Source organism: Berghia stephanieae, chromosome 3 (assembly GCF_034508935.2).
Source record: "Berghia stephanieae isolate SIO BIC M18660-M18661 chromosome 3, UCSD_Bste_1.3, whole genome shotgun sequence".
In the NCBI taxonomy this organism is placed as follows: Eukaryota; Metazoa; Mollusca; class Gastropoda; order Nudibranchia; family Aeolidiidae; genus Berghia; species Berghia stephanieae.
The window spans coordinates 61,957,004-61,982,003 of NC_088362.1; the positions used below are offsets into that span (position 1 = coordinate 61,957,004).

A 25,000-nucleotide genomic window follows, 5' to 3' on the forward strand; every position below is an offset into this window, starting at 1 on the left:
GTAAATGTGGGTTTTTCCAGAGTACGGCAAAATAGCCGTGTCTTGTCCATTATATTCACTTCCTGCTGTCATTGGGCGATACTGTGATGGGTTTTTTTTTCCAAGGTGATTCTTGGTCCGCAATCTTTCACGGAAGACTCAAGGTCAAATCTGCAGGGGCGGTCTGGAATGGGAAAAAAATGAAAATATGACAATAACTTGAGCTTTTATATAGAGCAATATCCGCTAAATGTGCTCAAAGCGCTTTACAAAAGGTCCCTGACAAACAGCAACATTTAACATGTAGAACGAGAAATGACAATATTACATTTCTTTTTTATTCTGACAGAGACAAAGCTGTGAGAGAATGTGAGTAAAAAGCCTTATCCAAGGACTCAACTGTACATCGAGCGAGGCTCGAACCCAAAGCTCTCCGAACCGAAAGCGAGTGTCATATCACAAGACCACATAGCCGCACCCACCGTCTCGAAAATTCCCATAACTTTGTCGGGTTTCGGCAGGTTTCGGCGGGTTTTGGCGGGTTTCATAGAAAAAGAAACACCCTTATTATCAACATAATATTATGCTTACACCACTCACTTTTCTGAATCTAAATTTACTTGTATAACGTAGTTTTGCAATGAAATCCGTTTTTACCATCTAAATCGCCCTCACTCAGGTACGTATGCTTATTTGCAGGTCTGACAACCCACATTGTTATGGGTTCATCGTTGTCAAACCGACGCAAAACATTCTCCATTACAGCAATGTTGACACTTTCATCCACTTATGCGGCATATTGCGGATTACCTCACTGTAAAATAAGATGTGGGAGGTAAGCCCCGATTTACGGCTTGCGAAATTAATTAATTGCTTCATACGAAACAATGAATTGACGAATCACGACTAAGTCACGTGAGAGATTAAAGTAGCGGTTTTACTTCCTGTCGGCGCCATTTTCCCCAACCTGTTTTGCGGCATGTTGAGATGCACATACGTGGGATTTAAAGTAATTGTTTGTGTGTTTTTATTGTTTGTTTAATTTTTTTTTATTGTTTTTTTTTTCTTTTTTCTTTTTTGTTTTGGTGTTTTTGTCTCCGTTTTTTTTTTTTTTTGCATGACAACTCCAAATCTTTCATCTTTCCTGAAAATAGAATGCGCGAAACGTAAACAAACAAAAATGATCACTGCCGGAAATCAGCTGGGGTTTATTTATTGTAGCTAAATTCACTTAGATTCATACCGACTCAATGACTTGTAGAAAAAAATGAGGTAACTTTCACAACCTGCTAAGTCACACCCATTTCAGCTATTATATAGCCCAATGTCCACTAAACGTGCTCAAAGCGCTTTGATTTACAAATGGTCCCTAGCCAACAGCAACACGTAACATGCAGAACGAGACATGACGCTTGTTAGGCGATAATACATTTTATTTTTCAGTCATACTCAACGCTGATAACGGCCAGATAGGTACTCATTTGACACCCTAATACGGTGAGAGATTGTGAGTAAAGAGCCTTTTACAAGGACTCACCTATGCGCCGAACGAAGCTCGAACCCAGGACTTTCTGATCCGAAAGTGAGTGTCATTAATAGACCAAATAGCCGCATAATTTATCGCAATTTATCAAAATTGAATCACAAGAGAAAATCCGAAGTTTCACAAAACACGCAGGGTATTGTTCTATGAGGCCATTCCCTCGTCCTGCATTCGTTTTTAATGTTTCATTCATCGTCTTTTGTTGACAAAGGGGAAACGCGAAACGTCCGTATCAACTGTCTTTGTCATTTTATATTGTTGTTTATGTGGCAAACATGACAAGTAGTTTCCTCTTTATATCACGGAATATAATTCAAAAAATTGTAGTTTTCTCTTTTTTAAAAATAATGCAGGTGAACAATTTTGACCATTACAGATAAAAATTGAGAAACTAGGGAACAGGCACCGGTGTAAGATAAAGATCTGAACAAATGTGTATGAAAGGTGTCAGACAAAACAAGAAAGAAAAATACAAGAAAAAGAAAACATCTCAAAAACTCAGTCGACCTCCACTGGGGAAGAAAACCTCAGACCTTCTGAGTCTCGGTAATCAAGAGGTCTGTGGTTCGATCCCCAGTCGAGGTAGACTTACACTCGTTTTCGGATCATAAGGTCCTGATTTCGAGCCTCGCTCGGCGTATAGTTGAGTTCTTGTAAATATCTTTAATTTTTATTAAAAAATTGTATTTTTCTTTCTTGCGTTGTCGTCTGTCTCCATTTCATAGACACGTGTTAAGATCGTCCAAAATGGGTACACATTGTTTCTCAGTATGTTAATCCAAATTGCAGGCCTAGATCATCCACTATCGTCCAAAAATAGGTACACATTGTTTCCAAGGCCGGTAATCCAAATTGCATGCCTAGATCGGCTAGAATCGTCCAAAAATAGGTACACATTGTTTCTAAGGCCGGTAATCCATTTTGCATGCCGAGATCGGCTAGAATCGTCCAAAAATAGATACACATTGTTTCTAGGGCCGGTAATCCAAATTGCATGCCACATTCCAGACCTGCCAACTTTAAAGTTTCAAGATTCGTAAGTTTGAGGAGATAAAAATTGGAGCTCGTAAAGATAACTTCAAAAAATCAACGATGTAGTTGTTATTTTATAATGAGAATTTTTATATAGCAGGACATGTAGGACGAGACGGTGTGACGCTTGTTACGTTATAGATAAAATGAAGTTGACTTTACTCATGTCTTTGCTATTGTTTTTTGCCATCCGCGTTTATGAGTAATTCTCACTAAACTGTATTAACCAGACTATAAACGTTTAAGGTTACACATAGTTTTGTGTGTTGGTCCGTTATACTTCCGGATGGCAATGTTGTGAGCTTCTTAGCCAAGCGCATACTATATATATATATATATATATATATATATATATATATATATATATATATATATATATATATTACATTTTTGGTGGGACAGCAGAACAACGCTGCTAACGGCCTGAGTACAGTGAGAGAATGTGAGTAAAGAGCCTTTTATAAGGACTCAACTATGCGCCGAACGAGGCTCGAACCCAGGACCCTTCCGATCCGAAAGCGAGTGCCATACCACAAGACCACGACATAGCCGCACAGGGATCTAGTAACACTTCAATATATATCCTTGAAATGTTGCAGTCTGACATTAACTTTTATTTTCAATACGTTTTAATGACTTAGAGATGCTCACGAAGTTCTGAAATTGGAGCAAAAATTTTTTTTTTCGAATTTCTACGAATTTTTCGTAATTGTAGGTATGTCTGCAATATTACAATCTCATTGCTGTCGTGGAAATAGTCTCAATTAAAGCTACGTATAATATTTGTAACAACAAGAGCAGATGAAGTGAGTAGGGAAGTGCCAGAAGACAATAGAGAATAAAAATTAAGCGGCGGTGATGGGGGTTTTAATCCGCGACCTTACTGGTACGACAACTCCGCCTCGCCGGGAAATGCGTGCCTCTATGCTATCCACGATCCCAAAAAGATCGTCTCTAACCCTAGTCATTATTAGAGTTCTCTCTCTCTCTCTCTCTCTCTCTCTCTCTCTCTCTCTCTCTCTCTCTCTCTCTCTCTCTCTCTCTCTCTCTCTCTCTCTCTCTCTCTTCCCGACTACTTGAGATCGCGGGTCCAATACACACAACTCCGCTAAATTCGTTGGCCAGCAATTAAGCTTAATAGCGGCATGTCGCGGGTTCAAACCCCAATCACCGCCGCGAAATTTTTATTCTCTATTGTCTTCTGGCACTTTCCTACTCACTTCAACTCTTGTTGTTATCAACATAAGTGCCTGCTCCACTCACTTTTTCTGAAGTAAAATATGTGTCAATTTCAACAACGTTAATGGATACAAGATCATAATTCTGTAAGTGCGGCTTTCAGCCTTGTCAATACGTGTCCTATCACCTCAAAATGGGGTTATGGACTGGATCGACGTCTACTTATTTCAGGTCTGAAAACCCAAATAAATTGTTATTGGCTCACTGTTGTACATTAAAATAAAAAACAACTTTCAAACCAACTCAAAATATTGTCCATTACAACAATGTTAAATCAAGCTTATGAGATAAGAAGAAAAGTAATATTCCCTTTAATAATATTATTTCCCATTGGGGAAATCTGTCTCTAGGGTCTATTCGAAGGGAAGACCTGAATAATCCAGGCGTCAGCCGCAGTGCCGCGCCGCAAATTGAGCTAGGGCGAGGTGACTTGCTCAAGGCTACACAGAGCAGCGGCGATCGATGGAACTCGGTACTTTTCGGGTACGAAGCAAAGACCGTACCGCTGAGCCACGCTGTCCCTATCGTGAAATCGGGAACAAAAGTGTGATGTCAAAAAACTGGTTCCAATCTCATTGGAAGTATAAAACCACTCATCCGAAGGACTGAATACATACCTTGTGTTATTGATCTTCTGAATGCGAAATCCATCTAAAGGAACAGTCCATCAGATTTATTGGTATTTATAGACCTCCACCAAATAATAGGAATGGATTGAGGGTTTCGGGGTTCATACCCGAGTTCGAAGATCTGATTGAGAATAGTGAAACTAAAAGGACAAAACTGATTATTGTCGGAGATTTAAATATGAATTTCGACGACACACGGGATTCGAAAATTAAGGAAATAAAGTCGACAATGAATATTCACAACCTCGTTAACATTAATTTTCCCACTCACAAGAAAGGTCACACTTTAGATTGGATTATTACCGACCAAACTACTTCGCTCTACAACATAACTGTAACAGACAAATGTATCTCCGAACATTCTGCCATCATTTTCGAGGTAGATGCAGAAAAATTGAAACCAGAAAGGAGAACCATCGTATCAAGAGAAAGAATAAACGATGAAATTTTCAGCAAAGAGCTAATAAATATAATTCCAAAATTCATGGTCAACAAAGACAAGATCGGTTCTTAGACTGAATTGAGAAATCTCCATTTTGCCCCCTTGAAGACGCGCATCGTCACAAGTAGAAAATCTGCACCGTGGATGAACAGCGATATTAAAAAAGCAAAAGCTGAGCGCCGTCGCGCTGAAAGAAAATGAATGGCGAAAATCACTCCTGACAGTTGACAAAAACGTAAAACATAAGATCAAAGAAGCAAAGTCGTCTTATTACAACACTTTGATCAAGGATTGTCGCACTTCAAAGGCGTTATTCTCCATCACCAACTCATTGATTGGAAAGTCTTCTACAAATCCTAAATCCACATATCCTACGTCGGTTCCAGCGGGAGATATTCCTGAACTATTCGGAAAATTCTTTCGGAAAAAGGTAGCTTCAATTAGAAAGAAACCAGATAGCGATTCATACAGAACACCTGACTTTAAGACATTCGAAGGCGATGCCTTGTTTTCTTCATTCACTACCGTTACAGAGGATGAAGTCAAAGAAATAATCAAATACTCACCTCCAAAAACATGCTTTCTTGACCCAATACCAACATGGTTACTCATTTTTCATATTGATATCCTTTTGCCCTTTATTACTTCAATCATAAACGAATCTCTGTCTACGGGGATTGTACCACATTCTTTTAAGCATGCAATTGTGACCCCCTTGCTAAAAAAAGCAAATCTATCGATTTCGTCCCAATTCCAATTTACCCTTTCTCTCTAAGATCCTTGAAAAAGTGGTTGCTAGGCAATTTAAAAATAAGTTACTTAGATATAATCTCTACGAACCTTATCAATCTGCCTTCAGGCAGCACCATAATACGGCGGCCATCGTGGTTCTAAACAAAGAAAATCGGTACTTTTTATTCTTCATGCTGGCTAGAAATTTTCATATATCTTGTGATCAGAATGTGTAAAAGTCAAAACACGATCAGATTTATAATGTTTTTTCCCCCTGGATACGCTTTTATGCTCTTTCATAAGGGCGTCCGACATTTTTCCGATAGTTACTATGCGTCATTACGAGGGAAGTGACGTTACGACTGATGAAGCGTATTCACGTTATTGTTTATACAACTAAATATGTTTGTCCAAGAACGTGTGAAGGTTGTACATATTCCATGTTTGGATTGGTCAAAAATCTATTGGTTAATAGGCTTCAACAGTCATGTCGTCACTTCCCTCCTAATGATGCATGGTAACTTAGTAACTGGCTCTAAAATATCGGAACAATGGCGGACGCCCTTATGAAATATTTCTCCGACGATCATAAAAGTGTATCCAGAGGAGAAAAACATTATAAATCTGATCATGTTTTGACTTGTATACATTCTGATCACATGACATTTGAAAAGTTCTAGCCAGCATAAAGAATAAAAAGTATCGGTTTTCTTTGTTTAGAATCACGCTGCTGGGCGACGTGACATCAGGCTATTGAATAAAATTCTGCACTTTTGGAGTTACAGTGGAAACCACTTATAACAGGCCCGGTTATAACAGGGATCGGGTATAACAGGGATTTTTCAAATCCCCGTTTTTTATCTCTCTTTGTCTCTATTAAAAATTATCGGTTATAGCATGGCCTAACTTCAACCAAATCGCTATAACAGGAACAATGCCTTTTCCCACGGGCATCAAGAAGGAAAACTGCTAAATTTTAGGCCTAGTCGCACGGTGAGGAACATAGATAACTCTCTCTCTCTCTCTCTCTCTCTCTCTCTCTCTCTCTCTCTCTCTCGCTCATCGTTGCAGTCGTAGTCATAGTAATGGTAGTAATAAAAGTAGTGATAGTAGAAGTTGTAGTAGTAGTAGTAGTAGTAGTAGTAGTAGTAGTAGTCGTCGTAGTATTAGTAGTAGTAGTAGTAGTAGTAGTAGTAGTAGTAGTAGTAGTAGTAGTAGTAGTAGCAGCAGTAGTAGCAGTAGTAGTAGAAGACGTATAATAGATTGATAGTTGGATGGATTGATGACCAAGTTGATCGACCATGAAGTTCACACTTTCATCACACCCTCGTAACATTTTCTTTATTTATTTTTATGTAATTTTTGCTAACAACGCGTCTGTTCTGTCCCCGAAATGCCAATGTTTACTGTTTTCTCATATAATTTTACGCGCCAGTATTCTTGAAAAAGTCAATTATGTGCTTATTTCCCTTGTATTTCTGATGTAACAGGGATCGCCTATAACAGGATTTTTGCTCTGGTTCCACCATCCCTGTTATATCAAGTTTCCACTGTAGTTTATTTTGTTATCGAGGAGACCAGCGAGCAGTGAATTGCAGTCGTCGAGGCGGTACAAGATCAAAGCAGAGACAATTAACCACTAGATTTTTGACCAATCAAAACGTGGAATTTGTGACACAACTTAACACATGCTCGGACAATCATAGTTGGTTGTTTATATAAACAATAACGTAAATGAAATTGACCTTTCTCTGATCATTGTTATTGTTTTTATACGGCCAAATGGGTGACTCGTTATCATACCGTTTTCTCGATCAAAGTATAACCGTTTAAGTTCACACATAGTTTTCTGTGTTGGTTCTATTTATTATCAAGCGGTAGAGCAGTGGGTATTTTACTAAGAAACATGCAATCGATAGTAAAATCTGTTTAGTTTGCTATGTTTACCAATCACTGTCATTGTTTACATTATGACGACTGTCCAAGGGGGATGGTTATCTTAGTGTTGGAAGAAAAATCCCAAATGACTTGAGCTTGTTATATAGAGCAATTTCCAATAAACGTGCTCAAAGCGCTTTACAAGAGGTACCTGAGCAACAGCTAGTCGTAACATACAGAACAAGACATGACGCCTGTTAGGTGGTGTTATATTTTTTTCGACAGAGACAACACTGTTAACGGCCATGTACTAATGTTACACCTGAGTACGATGAGAGAATGTGAGTAAAGAGTCTTTTCCAAGGACTCAACTATGCCTTGAACGAGGCTCGAACCCAGGACCTTTCGATCCCGAAAGCGAGTGTAATACCACAAGATCGCAAAGCCGTTGACAGGTCAACATGACCTCATCTGTGATATTCTACGGAGTTCATAAAACATGATTTTCACATTATTGTTGATGTGCTGATCCATAGACAAAGAACTGTCCAGATGACTACCAAACTTTTAGCCTTGTCAGAAAGAGATATTTATCACAATCAGTTATGTCTAGCGTAGGAGTTGACAAGTGCTTTGATTTTAATATTTGATGAGTTCCGATCAAAACAACTTGGGGTTTTATCTTCATTTTACAATAGCACATTTAATTTTCTAGCATCCAACGTTTGATGGAGTCACAACAATTTTCTTAATCACAGACAAGAGAGCAGAAATCCTGAGGAGAGGCCGATCTATATATAGTTATAGCTGCGTGTCGTCAGCATAAGTGCATAAAAGTACATGTAATATATATAATATATATATATATATATATATATATATATATATATATATATATATATATATATTGAATTGTGTTTTGATACAAGTATGGTGCGAATAGTGCTCGACATGGAACAATGGAGCGACGAATTATTATTTTAACATTTACCACGATATTAGAGTCGATCTACATCGATATTTCAGGCCCTTACGGCCATAGTCAGGATTGTGTGTTACATGTTGTTTGAGTTGTTGTTGTTGTTGTTGTTGTGTTGATATATATATATATATATATATATATATATATATATATATATATATATATATATGCCATGACGAAAGGGCGTAATTTTATATATCTACTAAACGTGCTCAACCGCTTTACAAAGGGTCCCTGACCAACAGCAACATGTAACATGTAGAACGAGACATGACGCCTGTTAGACGATAATACAATTTTGTTTCCGACAGAGACAAAGCTTTTAACAGCCAGGCACTCATTTTACACCTGAGTACGGGGAGACAATGTGAGTAAAGAGCCTTATCCAAGGACTCAAAGCTATGCTCCGAGCGAGGCTCGAACCAAGGACCTTCCTATCCGAAAGCGAGTGTCATACCACAAGACCACATAGCCGCACACGAGTGAGTGCTGAGTGAGTTAATATAATGAGATGTACAAAGCTGATTATTGCTGACTCAATGTGTCATCGGATTATCTCATGGACACTTTGTATATTTGGCGACAAACATGTAACCATGGCAACTTATCACTGGTGAGGTTTTTATCAGCAGACCTGTCTAAGTACTACGAAAAATTCGTAGAAATACGTATTGTTGGCTCCAGCTTAAAACAACATTCGCTTCTTTGACTCAATAAATCTTGTTGAAAAGGAAAGTTTGATGCTTAGAACCAATAGATAGTTCGAAGATGACGTCACTCAGGTCTTTGTTATTGTTTTTTGCCATCCGCGTTTATGAGTAATGCTTACTGAACTGTTTTAACCCGACTATAAACGTTCGTGGATACACACAGTTTTGTGTGTTGGTCCGTTATACTTCCGGATGGCAATGTTATGAGCTTCTTAGCCAAGCGCATACTATCTATATTCAGGCCTTTGGAGCATTTTGGGATCGTGCTAAGGGCAGCAGCTTCTAACGGTGTTCACACAACTATTTTATGACGATGGATCCAATCAGCAAATTTCGTACCGTCACAAACCCACCCGGAAGCTTCGTCACAACACACCGTTCAACTAGATACTCTGCGGTTTCGGGCTCGTTACCACAACGGGTACATTATGCTAAGGGCACATAATTTATTTCTAAAGCTATTTAAAGTGAATTTTTCTTATTTATTTTTTTTTTCCTCGGACAGTACGAATTTTTGAAATTTCACGTCGGCAGGCCTGTTTCGGGATGTAAATAATAATAATAATAATAATAGATCTTTATTGTCCATAAATATGGCAATTTGTCATTTAGTTACACTTGTCATAACGTTATATGATAACTATAACATTGAACAGACACCTCACTCCTACCCATTCTCTCTCTCTCCTCTCTCTCTCTCTCTCTCTCCTCTCTCTCTCTCTCTCTCTCTCTCTCCCTCTCTCTCTCTTCCTCTCTTTCTTTAACGCATGCGACATACACAACATTAACATATTCATTTCATTTTCAATTCGTTACATTCTTGGCAATTCAACACCAAATATTATCATCATTATCAATTGGTCACTTCATCTAGCCTAACATTAAACAAATTAATCAGTCAATCAGTCAACGCATGAATCCTTGGTTTTGCTGTACCATATGAAATATTCAACATTTTTATTGCTGATAGAATGAACGTTGATTTATACTTGTTAGTTCCACATTTAATCTGACAAAAACTTCTCCCAGATGGCAAAAGACCAAATTCATGGTATAAAATATGTTTTTTTATTGTTGGTAATTGAGAATGCTTTCCTTTCTATTGCTTTTCCATGAATTCTTTCTACTTCATCAACAGGATGGTTTATTATTTTTGATGCCTCTTTGTAATTCTAAATCATCATACAACGCGTTATATAATATTAAGCGAAGGATAGGTCTTCAATCAACAAATCGCGAAATGAGATGAAATAAGTGGTGCACTTTTGTGTCGGAAGTAAACAAGGCCGCCGCCATTTCGATGTAGAATGTAGGCGTGGTGATGACTTCATTGTATGAGATGATACGGCTAGTGGTCTAGTGGGTATGACACCCTCTATCAGATCGGAAGGTCCTGGGTTACAGCCTCGCTCGGCGCATAGTTGAGTCCTTAGAAAATGCTCTTAACTCACATTCTCTCACCGTACTCAGGTGTAAAATGAGTACCTGGCCGATAACAGCGTTATTTTAGGCGATATTACATTATTCCTCGATAAACTTGTAGCGTCCGACATGTTAAATGTTGCTGTTGGCCATTGTAAAGCGCTTTGAGTACGTTTAGGTGATATTGCTCTATATAAAAGCTTAATTTAATATTATTTCCTGATTTCACGATTTGACCACTTAACTGCAATGCTCTGGGGTAAAATGTGTCTCGCGAAGTCCCTTGTTTGAGAGTTTTTGCCAAGATGAGAGACATTCAAATCGATCGATATTTGAAGGACGAGTTTTCTGGTTAAATTTCTAAATACGCGTTTACGACAGTTAACTGGTTAAAAGAGTCAATTGTCAACTTTTATTTCTGCATGCCGGGTATTGTTCTGTAGCTTTTAATGACAATAATCAGTCGTCAAAATCTGGAAAGTCAATGTGAAATTATTTGTATTACCTCCTTTTTTGTTTCTGGATAAACCCGACGTGCACCTATTTGCAGGTCTGATAACCCAATTCATTATGAAATGGCAATCTAAAAAAAAAAAATGACGGAAATAATATTGTCCATTACAGACTGTTAAACGAGGCCCATAATTTCATTCGGATGTCAGACTTGCATATATGTAGACGTCGGATAAACATAATTTCAAAATTGTTTAATAGCAATAGCATCAACAACAACAATAACAACAACAGCAACAACAATACAACAGCAAGAGCAACAACAACAATAGCAACAACAATAATAACAACAAGAACAGCAACAACAACAACAGCAACAACAAGAACAATAATTTTTAAAAAGAAGAACAGAAAAAGACGAAGCACTCCCATTCATAGAGTTGATATGACTATTCTAACGAGAGAGTGAAAATGGAGAGGATTCGTATGGGAAGCCTGTTTTGTTCCCATACGAAGCCTTTCGATTTTCACTCTTTCGTTAGAATTTTCGCGATCGCCGGCTTCAGGCAGCCCCTACATTTTCTACTTATGACTATTCTGCGTACTCAGAAAAAACCCATATTTAAACAATTTGGCCAGAAAACTCGTCCTTCAAATATCGATCGATTAAAATGACCATCATCTTGGCAAAACTCTCAAGCCTGGGACTTTAAGGAAGACCACGAGAGCTAACGGGGCCCCCAATGTAAAAATGCGATACTATTATTTTCAACATGGGATAGAAAGAACGAAATTGATGTCTTAGCTCTTTGTTATTGTTTTTCTTTTTTTTTTTCTTTTTTTTTTTTTTTTTTGGCAGTCATTTTGATGAGTAGCTAGTTGGTACTAAATTGTATTAATCAGATATAAATGTTTATAAATGTTTACACATAGTTTTGTGTATTGGTACATTATATCTGGCTGGCGGATGTTGTGAGATCTTTATCTAAACGCATGGCTCAGCGGTACGGTCTTTGCTTCGTACCCGAAAGGTACCGAGTACCCGCCGCTGCGTTGTGTGACCTTGAGAAAGTCACCTCGCCCTAGCTCAATTTGCGGCGCTGCAGTGCGGCTAACGCCTGGGTTATTCCAGGCTTCCCTTGGAGTAGACCCTAGAGACCAATTTGCAATATGGAATGAATAAAGGGAATTTGATTTGATTTATTTATTATTTATTTTACCAATAGACTATTTTTTACAGATTGATATACGAGTATCCAAAATGCTGGATGGTGACATTTTGTTATAAGCATAGAAATGGCTTGTAAATATTTTTTTTAGATAGTTTTTAACCAAGCATGACGTATAAACGTCTCATAGGGGGAGGAAAGTGAGAGTTTCATCCTAGGTGCACAGATTGGCAGGTCTTATAGCCGAACGATATTATGGGCCTGATTTAACATTGATGTAATGGGCTATAGTTGCATTGGTTTGAGAGTATTTCCATTACAACAATGTGACCATAACAATTTGGTTATCACACCTGCAAATAATTACACGTTGGTTTAGTCCAATGTCCCATCCTCTAATAGTCTATAACGGAATAAACACATGAATAAAGAATTTAAAAATAAGAAAAAAACAAACAAACTCTAAGTTAACAAAAATAAAACATGAAGCTAATTTATTTTTTTAAACCCTTCACAATTAAAAAAAATGAATTAGATTTTAAAAGTAATGATAATGATAATAATAATAATAATAATAATAATAATAATAATAATAATAATAATAATAATAATAATAATAATAATAATAATAATAATAATAATAATAATGCCTAACGATAATAATAATAATAATATAATAATAATAATAATAATAATAATAATAATAATAATAATAATAATAATAATAATAATAATAATAATAATAATAATAATAATAATAATAATAATAATAATAATAATAATAATAATAATAATAATAATAATAATAATAATAATAATAATAATAATAATAATAATAATAATAATAATAAATAATAATAATAATAATAATACTCTATTCATCCAAATAAATTTTTTGTTGTTGTTTTTAACCAAAAATAAAATAAAATAAAATAAACCAACTAAAAGCAGAGCAAAACAAAAATGAAAAACAAAACAAAGCAAAAAAAAAAAAAAACAAAAAAAACAAATGGTGAATTCTAACCTTCCAAATGAGTTGTTCGTCCACCTCAACGTCCACCCACAAGAACAGCTTGGTCACTTGGAGTGTACGCCGTTTGTATTGTATCGTGTTCAGACCATCCTTGGACATCCGTGCTACCGCATTGTCCAGTAAGGTTAATCTGGTCAATAATAGGACGTATTTATTTATGTCTGATTGATCTAGCGGGAAGTACTTTGTGATGGACTAGTGTCTGATCCAAAGGGTAGCAAGCAATTGATATTGTCCGTTTCATGCTATATAGAAACCGGGATAAACTCTGACTCCATGGGCCAAATGGCTCTGAAGGACTACTTGTTAAAAGTGTTCCAGCAAAGTACCCTGGTGGAATATTTATAGTCTTGTATAGTAACGTGGGGTATTTTTTATTTATATAACTGCTTATTCGTGATTCCATGCTATAGGTACTACGTTCAATAAGGTAAGTCTACATAGTAGAATATACGATTCTTGTACTCTTGCTTTTTGGAATTCCGGACGTGTTCCCAACCGCTGCACGAGCTTGTGAGTGCGCGTTGGGAACATAGTTCGAATTCCAAAACGCAAGAGTGTAAGAAATAATTTATTCTACCTATTTCGTATTTCGTCATCTTTGAATAAAAGACATATTCAAAAACGCTTAAATGATACTTTATTTTTTTAAATAACACGAATTTTAGTGAAATTTACGCTTTTTAATCTGACGTCACAAATTATCATTGCAAACTTGATATCAGTACGCTTTACTATTTATGGAGAATGGTGGAATAAAATATAATTCTTTCAAGCCTTTGGATTTTTTAAAAGGGGAACTTTTTTTTAGCGCGCTACCTACTTAACATCAAAAATTTACAAGTGAGTGTTATTGCGTTGTAAAAAAAAACGAATCTAATAAATCCACAGCCAAGAGCAAAAAATACCTTTATTCCATCTCTCAAACTAATCCTCCTCTTTCAGAGCCCATGGAGCTGGAGTTTAAACCCTGTTTCTACAGCTTGAGACGGACGATATGATTTGTTGCTATCATTTTCCTCACTCGCTTTCGGATCGGAAGGTTCTGGGGTCGAGCCTCACTCGGCGTATAGTTGAGTCCTTGGAGAAGGCTCTTTACTCACATTCTCTCACCGTACTCAGGTGTAAAATGAGTGCGGGCCGTTAACAGCGTTGTCTTTGTCCGAAAAATTTGTAATATCGCCTAACAGGCGTCATGTATCGTCCTACATAATGTTATGTGTTGTGTTGACCAGGGACCTTGAGCACATTTAATGGATATTGGGCTATATAAAAGCTCAATAAAAAAAAAACTAGCCTTACCGTTGTGGGTTAATACCATTGCTGACGTCTCTGTCGTGTTTTATCATGCTGTACCTGGACACGGATAGGGGATGGGTGACGACTACCATGTTACTGCCATTGACTCTGGAATACAGTGAAAGTAGAAGGTAGTAGTAGTAGTAGTAGTAGTAGTAGTAGTAGTAGTAGTAGTAGTAGTAGTAGTAGTAGTAGTAGTAGTAGTAGTAGTTTGTAGTGTAGTAGTAGTATAGTAGTAGTAGTAGTAGTAGTAGTAGTAGTAGTAGTAGTAGTAGTAGTAGTAGTAGTAGTAGTAGTAGTAGTAGTAGTAGTAGTAATAGAAAGTAGTAGTAGCAGTATTTGTAGTAGTAGTAATAGAAAGTAGTAGCATTAGTAGTATTAGTAGTAGTAGTAGTAGTAGTAGTAGTAGTAGTAGTATTAGTAGTAGTAGTAGTAGTAGTAGTAGTAGTAGTAGTAGTAGTAGTATATAGTAGTAGTAGTAGTAATAGAAGTAGTAGTAGCAGTATGTAGTAGTAGTAATAAAAGTAGTAGATTAGTAGTATAGTAGTAGTAGTAGTAGTAGTAGTAGTAGTATAGTAGTAGTATAGTAGTAGTAGTGTAGTAGTAGTAGTAGTATAGTATTAGTAGTAGTAGTAATAGTAGTAGTAGAGCCGAGAGGCGCTATAAAAATGCGATTTATAATAATAATAATATTAATGGTAATAATAATAATAATAATAATAATAATAATAATAATAATAATGATAATAGTAATAATAATAATATTATAATAATAATAATGATAATAATAATAATAATAATAATAATAATAATAATAATAATAATAATAATAATAATAATAATAATAATAATAATATAATAATAATAATAATAATAACATAAATAATGAAATAATAAAATATTAATAATAATAATAATAATAATAATAATAATAATAATAATAATAAATAATAATAATAATAATAATAATGATGATGATGATAATGATAAAGATGGCGATGATGATAATGATGATGATGATGAAGATGATGATGATGATGATGATGATGATGATGGCGATGATGATGATGACGATGACGATGATCATTATAAAATTCTACTTCATCAACCACCACCACCACCACAGCTATTGATGTTGATGATACTAAGCAACTACTAGAATCTGTTATATTCACCTTGTTCTGTAGTGACACTAAGCTGCCAGAAGCGGTTATATTCACCTTATTTAAGTACTGACACTATGCTGCGTGAGACTGTTATATTCACCTTTTTCACTAGTGATACGAAGCTGTTAGAAGCTGTTATGTTCACCTTTTTCTGTACTGACACTAAGCTGCTAGAAGATGTTGTATTTACCGTTTTCTGTGGTGATAATAATCTATTAGAGGCTGTTATATTCACCTTATTTATGTACTGACAATAATCTGCTAGAAGCTGTTATATTCACCTTATTTCTGTACTGACACTAAGCTGTTAGAAGCTGTAATATTCACCTTATTTCTGTACTGACACTAAGCTGTTAGAAACTGCTATATTCACCTTATTTCTGTACTGACACTAAGCTAGTAGATGCTGTAAAATTCACCACTATTTTGTAATGCTATTGAGCTGCCAGAAATTGTTAGATGCATCTGTTGTTGTACAATATGTATTATTTATTATCTAAATATGGCTGAAATTGTTATACATTACCTCCTGTACAGATCATCATCTTCCCCGCCCCAACCAAAGTAAAGATTCGACGCTCCATTGACGCGCAAATAACTTTCTCTGGAGAAGGACACCACTCCACCAAAAGCCGTTGGTCCAATTGGTCTGGGAGAATAATGAAGTGTATATATATATATTATATATATATATATAATATATATATATATATATATATATATATATATATATATATATATTATATATATGTATATATATATATATATATATATATATATATATATATATATATATATATATATATAATATACATATGTATCAGTGCATGACAAAATCAGTCGGAAGGTAAACATTTTGGATTTGCATTTTTTCTTTTGGCATTTTATGAAAGAATATGCTCCCCAGAGCATTTTAATTTTTATTTGAAGTAAATCTGTTGATTTTTCATTAAGTTTTGGTCAGATGTATAGGAAAGGTATCCAGTAATTTTTCTCAAATTTCATACTTTTTCAACTTGGCTAGCTGTAAAAAATATTTAGAAGTGAAATAAAGCTTTGATATTTCCTGACGATGTACAAATAAGGTTGATTTAATAGTTTATGACAAGAACTCATTTCAAATAAAAATTGACCTTCTAACTAAACTTGGCAATATCTCAGCTAAAACCTTTTCACCATCCTACTGATTATGTCATTCAATGTAATATATATATATATATATATATATATATATAATATATATATATATATATATATATATATATATATATATATATATGTCTAATCGGAAATATATTCTAAAAATTGTGGATTGTTAAAAAAAATCGATTACTCGTTTAGAGAATAATGCATGATGTCGAATAATACATACCGGAAGCAGAATTTGTCGATGGCGACTGACATGTGCCGAGGATAAGGTCCACAATTATACAAGTTCCGGTCATTGATAGGGAGAAGATCAACATCGTGGAAGATGAAACAGTCGTAGGGATATATTTTGGATGCTTCCAGGAAACCGATATTGAATAGCATAGCACGGTTGAATGTCGATGGAAGAGCCTATGAAATATAGATAGTATGAAGATGCCGTCATTCAGGTCTTTTTGATTGTTTCTTTTTTTTTTTTTAACATTCGCGTTTATGAGTAATTCTCACTAAACTGTATTAATCAGACTATAAATGTTCAAGGTTACACATGGTTTTGTTTGTTGGTTCGTTATACTTCCGGATGGCTATGTTGTGAGCGCATACTATCTCAATTATTCAAGCGAGTCTTACATTTTGTTCGAGAAGGCGGAGGAGGGATTGTAATATAAAGGTGGCAGTCGTCAACCGACCATGCTGCCGTACTCTGGAAAAAACCCAATTTAAAAATTTGGCCAGAAAACTCTTCCTTCAAATATCGGTCGATTTAAATCATCCTCATCATGGGAAAAACTCTGAAACCTGAGACTTCGCGAAGTTTTACTTTAAGTCCCAGGTTTGAGAGTTTTTGCCAAGATGAAGGTCATTCAAATCGATCAATAATTGAAGGACGAGATTTCTGGCCAAAATTTTTTAAACGGGTTTATTTTCAGAATACGGGCAGTATGCCCGTCGCCACCGTAAATTAAAGAACTGCTGGTGACCAAAAAATGACGTCACAAAAGAAGAGGACGATCACCAACGAAAACGAAAAGTGAGTAGTTGTTAGAAGTGCTCAAGGAAACAAATGATTCTATTGGTTGAGCTTTGATTACTTGATCTCAATCTCACAAATGTGTCAGTGCATGACATAATCATGACAAAATTTTGGATTTGCGTTTTTTAAAAAATATTTACTGAAAGAATATGCTCACCAGAGCATTTTAATCTTTATTTGAAGTAAATCGGGTGATTTTTCATGAAAGCAAATTTTCGTAAATTTCATACTTTTTCAACTAGACTAGCTGTAAAAAAATATTCAGAAGTGAAAGTAAGTTTTGATATTTCCCGAAGATGTACAAAAATGGTTGATTTAATCATTTATGACAAGAACTCATTTTTGATTAAAATTGACCTTCTAACTAAACTAGCAATATCTCAGTTCAAACCTTTTCACCATCCGACTGATTATGTCATTCACTGTAACAAGTAACAAACAAGTTTTGTTTTCGTGACCTTCGTCTTATTTTATGACTTTTTTTTTTTTTTGGTTTCGTGTTAGGCTAAGCGACCCGACCCAGGCCAGCTCAGCACACCGTGTCGCGATTTCGTTTAGGGCTCAGCGTAAGGTACGAGCGAGTCGCTGTGTTAGTGTTAGTGCACTCGCGCTATCTTGGTCGGAATTTGTTTTCTTTTCACAATATTTTTGAGACCGATTTTTTATATAATAATAAGAGAAAATGTTTTTTTTTTCATTTTTCAAATAGCAAATATATTTTTGTAGTTTAAGCTCTGTTTTTGATAAGGTCCCTTTTGATAAATCACATTAGTAAAACAAACACAAAAATTAAAAAAAAAAAAAAGAAAAAGAGAAAAAAATTGAATGAAAGAAGAAAAATAAGTATTAAAATATAAAACATGCCTTACCTTGATAATTGCACAATTTAATATATATCCATTTGAATAAACACAGAATCTTTCCCTCTGAGTTACTGAACGCATATAAAAAGGTATGCATTCAGCTGCGGGCTTGGGACCGCCAATGGCCCATTAAAAGATTCAACAGTATAATAATGCATGAAATAGGACTTGTGAGGCTGGGAAAATGAGTATAAATAATTCATTATAACTACAAAGATGACAGTTTGGCTATTTTCCTTCTCTGTTGTTGGATTTTATTGTCACTGTCAGCTTGAGTGCAGAAACGTTTCAATAAAATATTTACAATTCTGCGTGTAGAAATTTTGCTGAGAACAACATCCAAATGAAACAGTGCTGGAAAATCTTGAAAAATTCTTACGAGTCTTGAACGACAATGCATTTCTCCAGACATTTTAAAAAAAGTGTAGCAGTATAGAATAAGATGAAAAGTTGCAGTCGAAGGGTAATTTAGACCACCTCTGTCCATTTCCTCAGTGTAGACTTTGACATCTTCAGGGAACACGTCTCCATCTGCTCCTCGCAACTTTTCATCCTTTAGGGCCACATAGCCTCCGATATAATAAAGAATCATTTTCTCATCAGATGATAGTGTGTTAGTAGTGAGAGGAAGGTCGTCAATGATGAGAAGTTCCGAGTCTGTCAGTTCTTTCCCACAGAGATCACAGGAATGTCCAGAGGAGTTAAAATCAATATCCTTCTCAAATTCAATAAAAAGTTTGGCCCTGTCTATATGATGACAGTTCAAAAGATCTTGAGCTGTTATATAAAAATTGCAACCAGCTGACATCCTAAAATGAGCAAAATGCTTCTCTATGACATCTTGTTGGAAGAAACCAATGGCAACATATTGATGATGGACAGAGTTTTTTTGTGTCAATAGGTACTTTGATAAGTCAATAAGGCATCTGCAGGTCCAAGCTAAAGCATTTGCTGTGTCTCTTGTGAAGGATTTTTCCCTTAGAACAGGACTTGATGCTGTCATCCGGTCAGCAAGCAGTGCCCATTGATCCAGGATATTCAATTGATGACTACCAGCTTCTGAAAGTTCAATACATAATCGATCTGGGTCACGAAAACGAGTGCTTTGAAAGGGAGACTTCGTGTTAAAAACTTTCCAAAGCTTCAAAACTTCATCTATAAATAAGGCAGTGTTGATCCAAGAACTGACAGACTTTGATGACGATTTCAATGCAGAGCTTGTCTTCTCTGAAAATACTTCCAATACAAGGGAAACTTTCAGTTTTTCAATACTTGTGGGGTTCAATGCTGTTTTGGAAAGAGTTGAAAGTTTTACAAGAAATCCTGTCTCGTAATTATGAAGTTCTTCCAAATCAGACCACTGGGCAGTTACTGGTTCAGATGAATGACAAGGGTAGAAATTCAGACATTTTGTTTTCTCAGTAATCCAGTTGTTTCGGATATTTTTCAACAGGTGAACAGTATCATACAGTAAAAATAAGGATCTTGTAGGATCAACTGGGGACATGGTAATCCAAGGAGATGATTCATTTATTTTAGGAATTTTTTTGAAAAAAGCTTGATTCAATCTGTTGTTATCATTTATTATTGCAATTACTTTCCCTCCACATCTTTCAATTGTAGAAATGACATTTATAGTGTTACTGTACTGAAAATCAGATGTTAAGGCATGACAGGGTAACAGTTTGACAAGAAATGTTCTTGATCCAAAAAAGCACTTTACCATAAAACATAAAAACGTAGTAGCCAATTTATCAGGGTAATCAACAGCATATCCATAAATGGTTCCTCCTCTGTATGAAACTGATGCCTTGACATAAACTTCATCAATAATCAAAATACAATTTCTGGATCTTTCTTCAAGATGATTAAAAACATTCGTAAAGAGATTTTCATCAGAGGTGTTATTTGCCACACTTGTAATTCTTTTCATGGTAGAAATAGATGGTAATTGTAAATGATTACGAAGTTCAAGATACAAAGCACGGGATTTTTCATACCATGAAAACGCTAAAAACAGGTCCTCTGCAGAGTAAAGCCTTGAGTTTTTCGACGAATTCATCAGCTGAAGATTTCTGATACAAAAGTTGACTTTCTTATCAGTAACTTCAAATGGTGTTTCTGCTTTGACAAATCGAAGAAACTCTTCAAGCTGACTCCAACATTTAATCTCACTGATGAATGGGTGACGAATACGTTTCCCCAAATGATACATCTCATACGTCACCCTGGGATTTTTAGTTCCAGTGTTGTATTTAAAATATACTGCAAACTTGTGAATTTGACCTTTCCGAATCATGTGATCCTGACGGAAGAGTGAAAATGGCACCACAATTTCCAACTTCACAACAAAATTTGTCATGAAAAGAATCATATTGAAATAAATCAGACTCCATGAAATCTGACATCTCATCCAAATCAACAGCTCGAGAGGCAGCAGTGGCTTTTGTAGTAATCCGATGTTGAGTTTGTGACGAGCTTGGTACACATGATTGGGGTACATTATGAAAAACAGAAGGTGGGTCAACTGGAACAAAATATCGTCCTACACGAACCATTTTTTGATTATCAGGCCAATGTAGAGCACAAACTCCCATATGTTCCGTAACATCTTCAAAGTTAAGCTTATTTGGTAAGCATGAAATCCACTGTTTACGTTTCTGAATTTCCTTCGGAAATTTGTACACAGTTATTTTCAGATCAGCAGGTTGATCTCTGTAGCCAGTTCTACAATTGAAGACAGAGCACTTTCTACCCATTTTACAAAACAATTACTGTATGGAACAATATGGATAAAGAATTTAAAACTCCAACAACACAGTTTAAATGTATAAACATTTGAAAAGGAATTAAAAGTTAGAGCTTCAGTTAATCTGACTGAAATGTGAAATAGGGCTAATCACAGATTCAAAGCCGGTACCAAACCGGTATATAGTCAGAGAGGAGATGTTTTATTAGCAAAAAATATTTGCCAATTAAGAATCAAGTCTTTGTGTGTGATTTGCTGGGTTTGTTGAATATAAATTATTGTTTAAAATATCTTTTAATTTTTAGACACTAAATATTAAAAGACGTGTCTCTTAAACTGAATTTCAACCAAGAAACATATTTTGACAAAGAATCAGTAACCAAACTTAATTCGCTTTGTCTAATAAAAACCAATATGGCAACTTTGTTGGAATTTCGGTTACACACTCCACAAGTGTGAACACACTATACGTTGAGCCCTAAACACACCTTGCGGTTTTTCTCTTCGGCTGGCCTGTCTCAGCCCGCCTAGGTGTTAGGCCATGCGTTTACGAATGATGCGACATGATCCACTTAACACATTCATCAGTGTGTAAGGTGACACATCTCTTTCGTTGAAATCGGGCGCTTAGGTTGGATTGCATTGTGTGCATATCGTTAAAGAGTAGCGTTGAACCTCAATACGTCTATGTGGTTCTGTGGTATGATGACGCTCACTTTCAGGTCGGAGAATCCAGGGTTCGAGCCGGTTCGAGCCTTGCTTTAAACAGCACATCGTTGAGGAATTGAAAAAGGCTCTTTACTCACATTTGTCTCACCGTACTCATGTATAAAATGAGTACTGGCTGAGAAGCTGTTATATTCATTTTTGTTTATAGTAGGGGGAATTAGGTCCAAAAAAACATTGAATTGGGCAAATTAGGGTTGAAAGCATGAAAATTACATCTGTTGTAGAATCTGAAAAATCAGACAGTGCTCCTTTCCCCGTCCCCCGATTATTTATTTTTCTTTCCAAAAATACTGCAATAACACTTCAGGTTGCTCAAAATAACGCAGCCAGACTCATTATACGCAATAATAAAAAATACCCGTCAGCACCGTCATACCCTTCTTTGTGAGTTACATTGGCTTCCTGTGGAAAAAAGAGTTGCCTATAAGATTTGTACTGTTGTCTACAAATCCTTGAGCACCAACAGTCCCTCCTATATAAAATACCTTCTAATTATATATGTCTCCAATAGAAACTTGAGGTCAAGTAATGTCCAATCAATCCTTGTCAAACCTAAGCCATTGCGTAAAATAGGTGAACAACGTTGTCAATTTTCGACCCCCATTTTTTGGACTCTCTCCCATCACACGTGAGATGCTCGGATTGGTCGGCAACTTTCAAATCTCGCTTAACCCTCTCCTTACCAACTATAGGAAAATCGTCACATTCGTTACGATACAACCAACTTTTTTCTTATTCAAATTTCTTTTGTACATCATAAAATTTAAATAAAATGAACAGTGTGTTGTAGAGCATGTTTTGCTAAAGAAAGTAAATATCGAAAGAACTAGATATCTACTGCTATTGTTTTTGAGTGATAAAAATATATTTTTGTGTCAGTTGGGTGTGAAGTTTTTGGGAAAATCCTGAAAATGGCTGGTAAGGAGAGAGTTAAACTTTTATCTTTTTGCTTCATAAGTTGCAATACTATTATCATAATATTATGTTATTGTTGTTAATTTGAATTCTTATCACTTTTCCATCAACACTTGTCTTACCGTTATATCACAGTAAAGCGCTTAGAGCCTATGACAACGGGATGAAGGGCTATATAAATGCCATTTATTATTATTATTATTATTATTATTATTATTATTATTATTATTATTATTATTATTATTATTATTATTATTATTATTATTATTATTATCATTATTATTATTATTATTTTGTGTGGATTTATGCGTGGAAAAAAAAGAAATTAAGATATTTCCTAACAATAAGCCATGGGTTACAAAGCGACTTAAATATTTACTCAACGAAAAGAAAATTGCCTATATGAGTGGTGACATTAAACTAGAATTTGAAAAGGGAAAAGAGATCAGAAATACAATAAAAGAAGAGAAGGTTGAATACAAAAATAAAATGGAGCGACAACTGAGATCGGGCTGCGCAAGGAAAGCATGGGAGATGATAAAACAAATGGGAGGAGTAGACCAAAAGAAACGAACATTCCCACAAGGAAAAACGAAAACTGATGTCAACAAATTAAATGATTTTTACTGTCGTTTTGACAGGCTCCCACCTGTTCACAACGGTTTGTCAAATGACAATGAGCCACCTCCAGATATTGAAGAAGAAACCGTAAGCTCCCTCTTCCGGAGATGTAAAGAACATAAAGCACCAGGACCAGACAACATTACAGGAACTATTTTGAAAAACTGTCACCAACAACTGGCTATACCTTATACAAAACTTTTCAAAGGTCAATCGATGAACAATCAGTGCCAGTACTTTGGAAAACATCGATTGTCGTTCCAGTTCCAAAAAAGCGTTGTCCGACCGTATTGAATGACTTCCGTCCAGTGGCGCTTACATCGCTTGTAATGAAATGTTTAGAAAAAATTTTAAAATCTGAGCTCCTACAAAAATGTTATGACCTGAAATTGCTAGATCCGTACCAATTTGCATACCAGCAACATCTCAGTGTTGAAGACGCACTATTAACCGCCACAAATTTGATCTCGAAACACCTTGACCAAACGCCCTCGAATTACGCCAGAATCCTGTTTGTCGACTTTTCGTCAGCTTTTAATGCCATGAACACAGATATTTTGCTTCAAAAGTTGTGCTGCATGGATATTCCAAACTACCTTATTAAATGATACAAAGAGTTTCTGACCCATAGACCGCAATGTGTAAAATTGGGTGAACATATCTCCAACAAAAGAACGTTGTCGAACGGATGTCCCCAAGGCTGTGTGAGTTCCCCAATCCTGTACATCTTATACACCAACGACTGCAGACCATCCTTTGAAAATTGTTTTATAGTGAAATATGCAGATGATACTGCTATTCTTGGCTTATTAAAAGATAAAGTTACCGTAAAGAATTATTTCAAACAAATAAATATATTCACCGCTTGGTGTAAACAAAATCAGCTTGAATTAAATGTTGAAAAAACGAAAGAACAGGTGTTTGGTGTAAAAAATAAAAACGACTTAAAGTGTGTGGCGATCGGTAAAGATGATGTTGAGATAGTTGACTATTTTAAATATTTAGGAATAACCATTGATAGTTCCCTCAATTTCTCTCAACATATTAATATAATATCTAAGAAAGTTGCCAAAAGTTTATACATCCTAAGGAAATTGAGAACATTTCAAGTAAGGAAGAAAACTATGTTAAGAGTTTATGACTCATTGATTAAAAGTGTAATTGCGTTTGGCTGAACCATATGGTTTGGAGGATGCCGACTTAAAGATAAATCAAAAATTTCAAAATCTATCA

General features: G+C 35.6%; 1 protein-coding gene across 4 annotated transcripts in view; it reads right to left on the reverse strand.

Annotated features, from left to right (window-relative positions):
• Positions 1-25,000, reverse strand: part of LOC144968146 (beta-1,4-N-acetylgalactosaminyltransferase bre-4-like) — a 31,826-nt gene that overhangs the window by 91 nt on the left and 6,735 nt on the right. For all 4 annotated transcript variants that reach the window (XM_078906166.1, XM_078906168.1, XM_078906167.1 and 1 more), the window contains exons 4-8: positions 17,081-17,268; positions 16,235-16,357; positions 14,546-14,650; positions 13,235-13,373; positions 1-163 (exon numbers count right to left, since the gene is read on the reverse strand). The exon at positions 1-163 is cut by the window's left edge and continues 91 nt beyond it. In XM_078906166.1, the coding sequence (XP_078762292.1) occupies positions 128-163; positions 13,235-13,373; positions 14,546-14,650; positions 16,235-16,357; positions 17,081-17,268 (591 nt within the window). In that variant the 3' untranslated portion in view covers positions 1-127. The remainder of the gene's footprint in view (positions 164-13,234; positions 13,374-14,545; positions 14,651-16,234; positions 16,358-17,080; positions 17,269-25,000) is intronic.